General features: G+C 38.7%; 1 protein-coding gene across 1 annotated transcript in view; it reads left to right on the top strand.

The window, feature by feature from the left end:
* LOC308668901 (cytochrome P450 2J2-like) overlaps positions 1–14,158 on the top strand; it is a gene marked incomplete at both ends in the record, with an annotated part of 55,670 nt that overhangs the window by 25,250 nt on the left and 16,262 nt on the right. Inside the window, 2 exons of the mRNA XM_081329168.1 lie at positions 8,384–8,560; positions 13,436–13,577. Of these exons, the coding sequence (XP_081185294.1) occupies positions 8,384–8,560; positions 13,436–13,577 (319 nt within the window). The remainder of the gene's footprint in view (positions 1–8,383; positions 8,561–13,435; positions 13,578–14,158) is intronic.

Below are 14,158 nucleotides of genomic sequence, written 5' to 3'. Positions count from 1 at the left end.
TTAATCTATGTTAGGCATATGGTGTTAGCCTACAATGTTGGGTTGAAAATATATTAACCATAATGCTATGTCTTTAAGTTGTTAATTGGCCAATGGGTGTGTAAGTGTTCTCATGGCCATAAGAGGGAGCTAGTAACGTAGCTTCTCTCTCTCTCTGAATTCACTGCTCTCTACTATTACTGTTTTTGCTCTGTTACCTGAACTGTGTATTGACCTCTGGACTGGTAAGAAGACTTTGTATTTTGGATTACATCTTGGACCGTTGCTATTGTGTATGACCTGGACTGTTTATTTTTGATTGTGCATTTTTGTTTTTATACCACCTTCAAGTAAACTACTTTTTGCTTTTACAACTCAGTGTACTCTTGTGTGACTTTTGCTGCTCTCAGTACCCTTCCTTGTCTGTGCAACTCCTTGGTAGCACAAGGAGACCTCTGCACAACAAATTCCTTAACACTGGTTATGGGCCCAGGCCTGTACTGAGAGTTAGTACACACAGTATTCCTAGCTGAGTTTGTTTTAGCTATTTGGTGTAAAATGGCACAAGAACTGTTGTCAGGCATCTCCTGGATAACCCGGTTGGATGGGACAAACTATGTTTCCTGGTCCACAAAATGCTGCTTGCTTTTGCGCAAGGAAGGACTATGGACTGTTGTAAATAACCCACCAGATACTACTGCTTGGGATGCAAATAACGAAGAGGATGCAAAGAAGATAGATGACTTTAAAAGAAACAATGAGAAAGCTCTTTGCATTATTGGACTAACACTGAATGACCAGCAGCTTGTCCATATTCGTGGTGAGGAGTCTGCTGCTAGGTGTTGGGCTGTTTTGCGAAGGCTTTATGTTCGTGACAGTGTGGGAGCACATATACACCTTACACATAAGCTGTTTAGGGCTCGTCTGCAGAAGAATGGAGATATGCTGACCCATTTAAACTACATGAAGGCAACTTTTCAAGAGCTTCATGAAAAGGAGCTGATTTTTTCAGAGTTGCATCAGGTCTACATTATTCTGTCATCTTTGGATGAAAGTTATGATGAGTATGTTTCTTCTTTGGAAGTCCTGACCAGAGAGGAACTGACATTGACTAACATTACTGGGAGACTGCTAGAAGAGTCCAGAAGGAGGCGTGACAGAGACAAGCTGAGAGAGACACAGCTACAAGAGGAGCAGCCATTCACCACTGCTTACAACGTCAAGAAATGTTATTCTTGTGGGGCTAGAGGGCATATAGCCAAATTCTGTAGGAAGGGTAAAAAACAGAATGTAAATAGCAGTGGGAAGGCTAAGAAGGGCATTGGTTTGGCTGTTTCTGGTGAACCAACATCCAGAAATAATGAATTGTGGGTTGTTGATAGTGGGGCTTCACAATGTATCACTAAAGTGAAAGAGAGGTTTATTAATATGAAAAACAGCAATCAATATGTTTCACTGGCAAACGGTTGGAAGATGAAGGCCTCTGGTGAAGGTAATTCCTATTGTCCATGCATTGATGAACAGTTACCTATGTTATATATACCTAAGTTAAGATTCAACCTGTTATCTGTAAGGGAATTGGTTAAAGTTGGGTTTGTGGTAACATTCAGAGGGGAGCAATGCACTATTGAAAGGAATGGAACCTGTGTAACTGCTAATTTGAAAAATGGTTTATTTGTTCTCACAAGTAACCAGGTTAGTACAGTAAAAGCTAATTCAATATGTGAAAACAAGAAGCCACATGATGAATGTATACATTTATTGCATAGGCGGTTAGGGCATGTAAACTTTAACTCACTACGTAAAACAGTTGAGTTAGTAGAAGGAATTAAACTGATGCCATGTAGTAAGTATTTGAATTGCAATGCCTGTAATCAGGAAAAGAGTAAGGCAACTCCTGCAAACAGGTTAAACGGCTTCAAAACAACTGTACCTTTGGAAGTTGTGTTTGCAGATTTAATTGGACCCATGAAACCAAGTTTAGGAGGATCATGCTATATTTTAAATATATTGGATCATTACTCTCGATATGGATTTTGTTATCTGCTTAAGTCAAAAGCAGATACTTTCCAACAATTTGCAAACTGGCTCAAATTCGTCGAGAGGAAAACAAAGAGAAAGGTTCAGTGCATAATTACTGATAATGGCACTGAATTTACAAACAAGCGCTTTGTTGATATGCTACAATCAGCTGGCATTGAGCATAAACGTTCAGCTCCTTATAGGCCTCAACATAATGCATTTGTTGAGAGACGTGGGCAAACATTACAAGCCATGATGAGAACCATGTTAAAAGATTCTGACTTAACAGATAGACTGTGGGGGGAGGCAGCAAAATGTGCAAACCATGTTCTGAATATAGTTGTTAATACTTCTACTGGTAAAATACCATACACAATATGGCGTGGTAGAAAACCAAACCTTGATTATCTGCACACGTTTGGCACCCCAGCTTGGGTCCACATTCCTGCACAACTCAGGAGTAAAGGCCAACATAGGGCTAGGCAATTATACTCCGTAGGTTACGAAGCTAATCACAGATCCTATCATTTCCGGGAACGAGGCACAACTAATGTATATAATAGTGCAAGTGCCAAATTTCTTGAGCACGTTGGTTGGGATAGGTTAGAGCAAGAAACTGTTAATACTGATCCTCTAGTGTTTGAGGACTCCTCTGATAACGTAACTAGTAATGATAATACATCTCCTGTAAATATAAAAGATGAAGAGGAGATAGGGGAGATAAAGGATGAATCAGAGGAAGGAAAGGAGTCAGAAATTCAAAGCCCTGTAATTCCTTGGCGTTCAACACGCATCAGACGTCCACCTGATCGCTATGAAGCTAGTATAATATGTCAAGTTAGTTCAGTACCTTCTAACTATGATGAGATCAGGATGTATCCTGAAAAGGAACAGGCATCATGGAAAGCTGCAATGAACAGGGAGTTGAAGTCTTTGCAGGATCTTAAGGTCTATGAGAAAGCAAAACTGCCACCTGGTGAGCAAGCTATAGGTTGTAAATGGATATATAAAATAAAGAAGGGTGTAGATGGGACTGTAACCCATAAGGCACGTTTGGTTGCACAAGGTTTTGCCCAAACTACTGAGGATTATGACGAGGTGTTTTCACCCAGTCTGAGGGCAACTACTTTGAGAGCAGCTTTAGTGTGGGTGGCTAAAAACCAATATATGGTTAACCATGTAGATGTTGAAACTGCATATTTACATGCTCCATTGCAACATACTATTTATTTAAGAATACCACCAGGATTGACCAATGATAGAGACCATGATTGTTGGGAATTAAAGAAAAGCCTCTATGGATTGAAACAATCAGGCTATGAGTGGAATAAATGTATAGTTAATGAGTTAAGTGCATTAGGTTTTGTAGCCAGTAATGCTGATCGTTTGTTTAGAAGAGAACACAATGGAGCATTATCTTTTCTTTTATTATTCACAGATGATATTGCAATAATAACAAAAACTGAGTTAGAAGCACAAACCATCATTTCAAGATTGCAAAATAAATTCACAATTAGAAATCTTGGAGAAATAAGCCACTATTTATACCGCCCTGAGTCCTTCGGGAGAAGGGCGGTATAAAAATTCAATTAAATAAATAAATAAATATTTGGGGTTAGATATTGTGAAAACGAATAGGGGTTTTAAGGTGTCGCAAGCCAGTAAAATATCTCAGTTATTAAAGAGATACAATATGGAAATGTGTAAACCAGCAAAAACTCCGATGGCTATGGATTTTAAGGACACTAATGCTGAGAGTCCTGTATTTGATAAGACTATGTACCAATCTTTGATAGGAAGCCTTATGTATCTTAGTAATTGGACTAGACCTGATATTTCTTACTGTGTAAACCAATTGGCTAGGTACAACAATAATCCAACTGTTAGACACTGGCAATCAGCTAAACAAGTATTAAGGTATTTGAAGCAGACTATTCACTACTCGTTATATTTAGAGCCAAATCGTGAGTTAATCCTCACTGCATATGCAGATGCGAGTTTTGCCTCTGATACAAACACTCGTAAATCTACTTCAGGGTTGGCTATAATGTTGGGTGATTCTTTGATTGGATGGAAGTCCATTAGGCAAAAACACATAAGCTTATCTACAATGGAGGCTGAATTTTCATGTCTATCAGTGTTATGTACAGAACTGCTAGTGTACAAACAATTATTGTTAGATATGGGTTTAAATGTAAATAATCCATTTATTGTATATGAGGAAAATCAAGCTGCGATAAAGATGGCAAATAATGCTGCAGTAAGAACAAGATCTAAACATACTGATCTTCGTTATTTAAATGTCAGACAATGTGTCAAAGATAAATTAATACAGCTAGAGTATTGCCCATCTGATGTAAATATTGCAGACCATTTTACGAAGGTACAAAGTGCTGTGAAACACAATGCTAATTGTGAAAGAATGTGCATAAGATTGTAAGGGTTATATATTATTCTACCCAAAGGGGAGAATGTTAGGCATATGGTGTTAGCCTACAATGTTGGGTTGAAAATATATTAACCATAATGCTATGTCTTTAAGTTGTTAATTGGCCAATGGGTGTGTAAGTGTTCTCATGGCCATAAGAGGGAGCTAGGAACGTAGCTTCTCTCTCTCTCTGAATTCACTGCTCTCTACTATTACTGTTTTTGCTCTGTTACCTGAACTGTGTATTGACCTCTGGACTGGTAAGAAGACTTTGTATTTTGGATTACATCTTGGACTGTTGCTCTTGTGTATGACCTGGACTGTTTATTTTTGATTGTGCATTTTTGTTTTTACACCACCTTCAAGTAAACTTCTTTTTGCTTTTACAACTCAGTGTACTCTTGTGTGACTTTTGCTGCTCTCAGTACCCTTCCTTGTCTGTGCAACTCCTTGGTAGCACAAGGAGACCTCTGCACAACAAATTCCTTAACACTATTTGCTAATTTTTTGCAAATATCTTATAATCAGTATTTAAAAGCGATATTGGCCTGTAATTTTTGGTTTGGGTGAGATCTTGATCTTCCTTCGGAATCAGTGATATAAAAGCTGTTTTCCACGATGGAGGCACTTCTCCTCCAGATTGAATTGTTCTAAATAATTCTTTTAAAGGTCCCACCATTTCTAACTGTAAGTCTTTATAGTAAATGGCAGTCAAGCCATCTGTTCCTGGTGCTTTCCCCACCTTTAATTGTTTAATTGCTAAAATAATTTCTTCATCATTTATCAGTTGATTCATCCCTTCCCTTTACTCTTGTGTAAGAACAGGGATATTCACTTCTTGTAGATATCTATCTGTATCTACATATTGAATCTTATCCCTAACATATAACTTAGAGTAAAATTCAACAAAAGTCTTTTTAATAAGATTCTGCTGAAACACCTCTTTACCCTTGTATTCTATTCTATCTATATTACGTGACCTTTGTTTCTTTCTTAACAAGTAAGCTAACCATCTACCTGGCTTATTAGCATTAGAAAAAGTATTATGTTTAACATACTGTAAATTGGTTGCCACTTGATCTGCCATCAACATATTAAACTGACCTCTTAACAAAGTAATTGCTTCTTTAATCTTTTTATCAGATGGATTCAAAATTAGAGCCTTCTCTTTCCTCTTAATTTTCTCCTCTAACTCTTTTCGCTTATATTCCAGTTTACGCCTATGTTTATTATTCAAATATATTAACACTCCTCTCATATAAGCTTTACTTGCATCCCAAACCATTTCAATAGAAGTACCCTTGTGCATATTTATATTAAAAAATTCTTTCATCTTTTTTTTACATTCTTCCACATTTTCTTGATATCTGAACAAATTTTCATTCAGTCTCCAAGACCTCCTCTCTCCACTCTCTTTTTCTAGTTCCAGCCATACTGGACTATGATCTGATAGAGTTCTTGGACATATCTTAATCTTCTTAATCCTAGAAAAAAAATCATTAGTAATTAATACAAAATCGATCCTAGAAAAAGATTGATGTCTATTGGAAAAAAAGGTAAAATCTTTTTCTTCCAAATTTCTTTCTCTCCAAACATCTCTCAATTCCAAGTCATCTTTCATCTCAAAAAAAGATTTAGGCAATCTAGCATGATTTGGTATACTTCTAAAAAGACCTTTTTTGTCTTTTTGTACATCCAGGACACCATTCCAATCTCCCATCAAAATACACGATTTATAATCCCATTGAATTATCTTGCTATGTAAAAGTTTATAAAATTCTCCTTGCTGTTGATTAGGAGCATATAATGCAACCAAAAGTATTTTCTTGCCTTCTATTAACAATTCAATTGTAACATATCTTCTGTTTGTCTGTTTCAATTAAATTAGCTGTTAAATTCTTCTTCACATAAATAACTACTCCATTTTTCTTATCTGGAGCAGACACATTAAACTGTGTACCCAATCTAAAGTTTATCAAATATTTTTGATCAGCTGCTTGAATATGCATTTCCTGTAAACAAATAACATCATTTTTAAATTGTTTCAAATACTGAAATACTTTCTTTCTCTTGTGTGGGGAATTTAATCCATTAACGTTCCAGGTTAGAAACTTTGTCGCCATCTTTTGCGACCTGAATCTTTCGGAGTGCCTCTTGCAAAACCACCTGCACCTGCCTCTTCGGTTTTGCTCCTCCCACTGCTTCACTATAAGTAGGTTCTTGAGATGTAACTGTAGCTTTCTGTTGCTCTTTTTCTTGTCTCATTCATTTAATTGCAGCCCATGTCATTCTTTATTCTCTAACCTCTTCTGATGACGTCTGGGACTGCTCAACTTCTGAAATTTGCTGAGATTCTTTATCCTTCTGCAAAGTAACTCCTTCAGCTCCTTGTATACTCTCCACTGGAATCTGACGCTCTCCTTTGTCCTTCCTTCCTTTAAATTCTGAAGATGGTGGAGAACCTGCCTTCCATATGTTAGAATAAAAATCTCGTGCCTTCAAAACTGTGTTAAGATGATATCTTGTGCCAGCATAATTCACCACCAAGCCTACTGGAATCTCCCATCTAAACTGAAGCTGCCATTTCTTTAATTCCTCTGCCAAAAAAGCAAATTCTTTTCTTCTCCTTAAAATTCTTGGAGGAATCTCTTTCAGAATCAAAACTTCTTGCTCAGCAATTTTAAATCTATTGTTATAAAAGGCTTGGATAATCACATTTCTGAACGATCTCTTTGTAAAGTAAACCACCACATCTCTAGGTAATTTTCTTTGTCTAGCAATCCAAGAGTTAACCTGAAATATTTTGTCTATATCCCTCATAATATCTTCTGCTTGAGGCTCCAAAACCGGTTCGAGGGCTTGTGCCAATAACTCTTTCAAGTTTTCCTTTGGGTCTTCCTTCAATCCTCTAATCCTCACAGCAAACTCCATATCTCTATATTGTATCACAACTACATCATCATCAATCTTCTCCATCAAATTTTCAGCTTCCAACATTTTAGCATCCAATCTCAAATTATTTTGATTCAGCTCTTCCATACGATCATCCAGACCCTCAATACAGACTGCAAGCCCTTGAAATGCAGCTAAAATGTCTGCTCTTATTTCAGTATTCTTCTCCTCAATAAGTTCAGCTATTTGCTGGGATTGTATTTTTAAAGCATCTTGTAAAGCATCTTGTAAATCTTTTATTGTTAATGCGGGTGCGGGTGCCGCAGGAGGAGGCATCAAAGCCTGTAACAAAGAATGCTAAACTGGAGAAGCACCAGCACTTCTAGGAACTTTAGTTGGTTTAGAAGCCATCTTAGCACCCAGTTAATTTCTATTGCACACTTTCACTTTCCACACCGCTTGCAACTTTTTCTTTCAAAATAAACCAGAGTTAATGTTCGAATACTTGCTGTTCCAATATTCTCCTGCACAGCTCTGCCTGCATCCAGGTAATTCAAAGTTAATTGTTGATTGCAGGGATGGTTGCAGCGTCCTGCTCCGCTCCAAAACCTTGGAGCAGAGGAGTCCCCGAATCCAGAGTAAGTTCAGGCTTCAGGGGGGCTCTCACCCTTCAACCCCCAGAATTTAAACTCTGTGGGTCTAGGGGAGCTCTACCCCTACCTGAATGCTCACCCCCCTCTTCTCCCAAGGAGAGGGTTTCCGAGCCGCTGTTTTAGCGGCTCCAATGGAAAACAATGGGGCTGATGGCTGGAACAGCCGCCATCAACGGAGCCTTGCCACCCGGGAGTCACTTTTAACACGATTCTTTTCTGGAAGAATTTGGAAACAGCTTTTTTGGAGGACTTTTGGGACCTGACACCATGTAAAGTTTTCCATGTTTTAATGTGCTTGCAATGTTTTCTTTGGTTATTAAGTGCTGTCTATTACTGTAAACTGCTGAGAGTCTTCTTTAGTTGCAGTAGGAAATAAATAAATAAACGTTTCCTTTTCCATTTCTATTAGATGTTTGTAGTGTTCCCATGTTTAATGACCTATCTCCCGGGCCCTCACCAGGATCTCTTGGCTTCAGTAGAGGTGATCAATTCCTTTGCAAAGCAAGAAGTACAGAAACACAAGGAATCAAGGTGTCTGCATGAGCCACAAGATTTCATTGATCACTATCTTCTTCAGATGGAGAAGGTATGGGTTTATTGTAGTTCAATACATGGGCAAGGAATTATTACTTTCCTGGCTATAAGTAAAGAAGAAGAGATACTGGTATTGTTTTCCTTGAAGTTATTTCTTTTTCATTCAAGTCCCATTCTGAATTTTGCCCATTCTAACTTCTGATTGCTTCTAAATAAGGACTATATTGTACCTCTGCAATATTAGACTCTTGTTATACATGGGCGGTTCCTTGGGAAAGTTAGAAATGTTTCTGTTTGTCATCCTGTAATGTTTGCCTACCACTCCTTTCCCCTTTTTATAAAGAAGTTCAATTAAGAAGAAAAAGAATTAACAAGGTAAGGTCTTTTGATTGAGTCATACTTAAACGAATACTTTACCCTGAAATGGTTGGAAAAGCTCAGATATTTTCACAGATTTGAACACAAGTAAAAATGTAGAAGAGTTGAAACAAGGAATAAAGGTCCTTCTCTCCATTGTTTTCAGAAAAAGATTGATTTTTTTAAGAACAACTTTTATCAATTTGAAGTTACGTTGCCCTTGGTCACTTTATTTACAATTTGATAGCATCAGTCCTGAGTGTACTAATGGTTCAAGGGTGGTTCAATTCATCAGTTCATCTTTCACTGTCTATCATGCTATTGTCAGTACATAGTAGCATCCATGGGTGTTATAATTATAGGTTTCTGGTTACAGTGTCCACACTAATTATAAAGAGCGATGGTGAGAGATTGGCCCATTTGTGGTTGGGAAAGGAATAAGTCATGTGGTACTTGCTCAAACGCTTCTCTATCTCAGTGATTGTCATATCTCTGGTGTTTTGTTTCATAAGATGCTTCTCAATCAATAGGCAGGTGGACTGGATTGTCTCATTTGTCCCATAATTCTTCATGACATTACACTGGTTTGGTGAAAGGTTATTGAGGTCTCACAAGAATCCAGTACAGGTACTATCTGATGTACAACCAGTCCCAAAATTTCTATTGCTAAGCAAGGCAGTTAATTCTACCCCCTTTTATAACCTTCCTTGCTACAGTTGTTAAGTCAATCATGGGATCATTAAGTGAATCTGGCTTCTCCGTTGACTTTGTTTGTCAGAAGCCAGCTAGGAAGGTTACAAATGATGATAGCATGACCCCAGGATAGTGCAACTGTCATTAATACATGCCTGTTGCCAAGCCCCTGAATTTTGTTCATGTGACCATGGGGATGCTACAATGGTATGAAAACTGGTCATAAGTCATGTTTTTCTCTGCTGTTGAAACTTTGAATGATCACCAAATGAATGGTTGTAAGTTGCATGAATTGTCATAATGTGGCATAGTAGCCATAAAAACTGGTAGTGATGTCAGTCATATACATCAACTTTGGGCATAACTTTAAATTACAATGCATGCAGATACTCCTGCTTGTGATGTTTTGTGATCGCTCTAGTAGGTAGACATTAATCACCGTTCCGCATGCAAGCATTTACTGAGGTAACTAATAATAAAATAAAAGGAAATGAATTCAAATTCTTCCAAAGCCAAATCTCTCTTGGATCTTGGCTACTTCAATATAGTGTCTTACTCAATGTGAACCTGCCACTGTACTTTTTACTCTCATGCATTGATTTTCCAATATACAGTAACTACTAGGAATATATTTATTCTTTTTTTAAAGATATTTTCCAGTTTTACATATAAGTATTTAATTTAATTTTAATTTAATTTAATTTATTAATATTTCTATACCGCCCTTCTCCTGAAGGACTCAGGGCGGTGTACAGGGCAAGAATAAAAACACAGAGTTACAAAAGTTAAAAAGTAATTAAATACATGCCCACTAAAAACAATTAATACATAATAAAAACCCCAATAAAATGACAATAAAAACCCCACCAATCCCCCCTCAGGCCAGGCCGGCTTGTTCGAACAAGTATGTTTTTAGATCGCGGCGAAAGGAGCGAAGATCGGGCGCCGTCCGGAGCTCAACTGGTAACTGGTTCCATAGTTCTGGGGCGCCCACAGAGAAGGATCTCCCCCTGGGGGCCACCAATCTACATTCTCTGACCGGTGGCACCCTGAGGAGGCCCTCTCTGTGGGAACGCACAGGGCGGAGGGAAGTTGATGCCGGCAGCAGGTGTTCCCTAAGGTACTCCGGACCCCTGCCATGTAGGGCTTTAAACACCATTACTAGTACCTTGAATCTCACCCGGAAGACAACTGGTAACCAATGCAGCGCACAGAGCAGAGGTGTAACATGGGAGTATCGGGAGACTCCCAACACAACTCTCGTGGCTGCATTCTGTACCAGCTGGAGCCTCCGGGTGGTCCTCAAGGGAAGCCCCATGTAGAGAGCGTTGCAGTAGTCTAGACGAGAGGTCACGAGCGCATGAGTGACTGTGCATAAATCATCCCGGCTTAGATAGGGCCGCAACTGGCGCACCAGGCGAACCTGGGTGAAAGCCCCCCTAGTCACAGCCACTATGTGATCTTCCAAGGTGAGCCGTGAATCTAGGAGGACTCCCAAGTTGCGAGCCCTATCTACGGGGGGTAATAGATCACCCCCCATAGAAAGAGATGGAATATCCGAGTAGACCCGGGATGAAGGTATGCAAAGCCACTCAGTCTTGTCGGGGTTGAGTTGAAGTCTGTTCCTCCCCATCCAGACCCGAACCGCCTCCAGGCAACGGGACATCACGTTGAGGGCATCACTGGGGTGGTTTGGGGTCGAAAGAAAAAGCTGGGTATCATCAGTGTTTAGAAGGCAATGTGGTAATTGGGTTGAACAATAGTTCAGTAATACAATCTTTGCTAGGTATCTCAGGTTACAACATCAAATATTTCTTCTCCTTTTCCCTTAACATTTGCTATTTCATATTTAAGCTAAATAATTTCTAATTGTATCAAAACTTAGTATAAGCTTCATTATCGCAATTCTAAATACATTTTTTGTTTATACATATCTTAATAAATCTCGATGAACAATCAATGTCCTCTTATTAAATTTTACCTAATTTTAATTTTTAATTGCATATTTCCAGTATGATCTTTAATATCCATAGTATTTAACTTTCAGGTAACCTAAATTTCCTTTATCTCATTTCATAAAATTTATAATATCTAAAATACACATATTAGTTACTTAACTATATTCTTATTCTATTCCATAAACATTTTCTACTTCCCACCCTAATACATCACCACCTTGATAACAGTGTCCTTTATTAGCTCAAATCCATCATCCAGTCAATAATTCATACCTATTTTCTGATAGTTAGTTTACATTTCCCTTGTATATCTAAATCTTCAATATTAAGCAGATTAATCACTTATTTTTTGCTATTTTCCAACTATTTTAAATCTAGTAATCAAATTTCCCTTTGTCTCAAAATTTCCCTTTAGCCCAGTAGCTGACAGTGTAGGGTCCTCTCTAATAAATCAAAAGGCCCCAGTTTTTCATCCCAATTCTAGCTTTCTTCTTTTGCCAACCAGGCTTCCATACCAATGTTTTTAAATCATCAGATCTCCCTTGATTCTTGTATGTATTATTTGAATTAACGGAGACCATCTCATTGCCAATTTTCTGAAAAATCTGGCCCATTTATAATCATTAGGCTGTCGCCCTGATATCCCAGATCCCCGTGTTTGTTCTGATAGAGTTGTCTTCAATTTGATCTGGTCTTTTTTCCCCTCAAATTTCTTCTGGTTTGCATAGAAGGTCATTTCCAGTTTTGGAGTTATTGTTTCATTGACTGGATTTTTAGTAGACTGTGCTTGTTGTTCTGTAAATCCCTCTGTCTTGGTATCCACTTGTTCCACTCCTGTTGTTTTTTGAGTTAATCATTTTCTAGCTGCAATCAGGATTTCGCTTTCTGGAGGTAAGCTGGCACCTTTGTCTTTCAAATTAGCTTTGAGTTTTTCAGTGTTTGCCAAGATGATTTCAAGTATAAGTCTTAGCATATCTGAGATCTTTTGTTGATCCTCCTCCATTTCTGACATAGTTAGAGACGGTCTTTCTAGTGAAGGCTATCTATTAAGCAAGAGTCAGTAAGCGTTCACTTCCACTGTTCCTACCAATTGCATTACCCACCTGCTCTCTCAAAATAAACTCTCTCAAAGATAATACTAAGGTCAGATCTGGGAAGTGAACAAGTCTCTTTGTCAGAGCTAATAAAACTGCTATACTGAGCTTTGCCACAAGACGTCCCCTATAGCATTTAGAGTATTTCAGATCCTGGGCTAGATTCTTATCCGGTTTTAGTTCTTTTTGCAAATAAAGCAAATTAGCAGATTCCAGTGAGAATAGGAACTTTTTGGATCCCTAATTCCAAACAGAAGACAGATATCCAAGTTAATCTTTTCAAAGCTTTGTTTCCCCTGAGTAAGCAGGAGCCGTCATTTTAGAGGGTTTGGTAATGGACTTCTCTTCCCTCTCTCCTCAGAAGGGGAATAGATTTTCAAAATGCTTTTAACAGGAAAGGTACTTGGGGTAGAGAGAAGGTAAAATCTCACCCAATTTTCCCACATTGCTTTCAAGGTGCTTGGTAGTAAGTTTGGCCTCGGATGTCAGCAACTTGATGATGGGCTATAAATGGCCAATCTTTTCCCCATCAGATCAAAGTGCTGCCCTGGATCAAACGGGAGGGCTGTCACCCTTCCACAATCACTCGGGTGCCTCTTCATCCTCATCACCCCTACAAGGTGACTTCAAAACCTCTTAAGGGTCCCCTGGCAGGAGAAACCTGGCCGGTGGAGGGAGCAATCTCCCCAAAGGTCCACCAGAACCATGATCGCAAACTGGAAGCTGGAATATATTTACTCTCATGACTTACTACCACAGACAAAAAAACTAAAGAAAACTTACATAGAATACATTGTAATTTTCATTTTCCATTTTAAACATCAGAGCAGGAATGATCCCAACTCTACCTACAGTGAAGACAACCTGGCTCAGTGTATTTTTGATTTTTTTGGTGCTGGGACAGAGACAACTTTCGCTACTCTGATGTGGGCATTGCTCCTCTTGACTAATCATCCTGACATCCAAGGTGAGAGAAATCAGAGCTGTGGGAACAAGGGCCAGTCTCAGGTTCTATAATATACAGAAATTATTTTAAATTCTAAGCTATTGAATAAGGAACTGAATCTATTCTTCATAATAATAGGCTTGTATTTTCATCCTGCCAACCAGGGAAGACCCCTGACCACAGATTTGGGGTGGAGGGCTGCGGAATCAATCTAGGGCCATTGTCTGCAGCACTGAGGGACACAACTAGGACAACCTACTGTTCATCGTTGTAAATTGTTGGAAGTATCAAAATGTTAAAAGTATTAACTAGTATTGTCATGCTGCCTGGGGAATGTTCTTTTAGGGATTCCTTTCATGTCCCCTAAATAACCCCACCAATGTGGTACCTATTTATCTATTCATGTTTGCAAGCTTTCAAACTTCTAGATCAGCAGGAGCTGCAGCAAATGTCAGGAGCTCACCAACAATGAAGCAGCCCTCAGGTCTCAAACGAGGTCTTGCAGATTGTCAGCCAAACATTCTAACCATGTGAGCCACCATGCTCCAATGAAACTGGTGGGAAGTAGAGAGGTGGCCTTGAGTCTGGCCCAGTGCCAGTCT

Source organism: Vipera berus (genome assembly GCF_964194415.1).
Source record: "Vipera berus genome assembly, chromosome: 5".
NCBI lineage: Eukaryota > Metazoa > Chordata > Lepidosauria > Squamata > Viperidae > Vipera > Vipera berus.
This window is presented reverse-complemented; position numbering and strand designations above follow the sequence as displayed.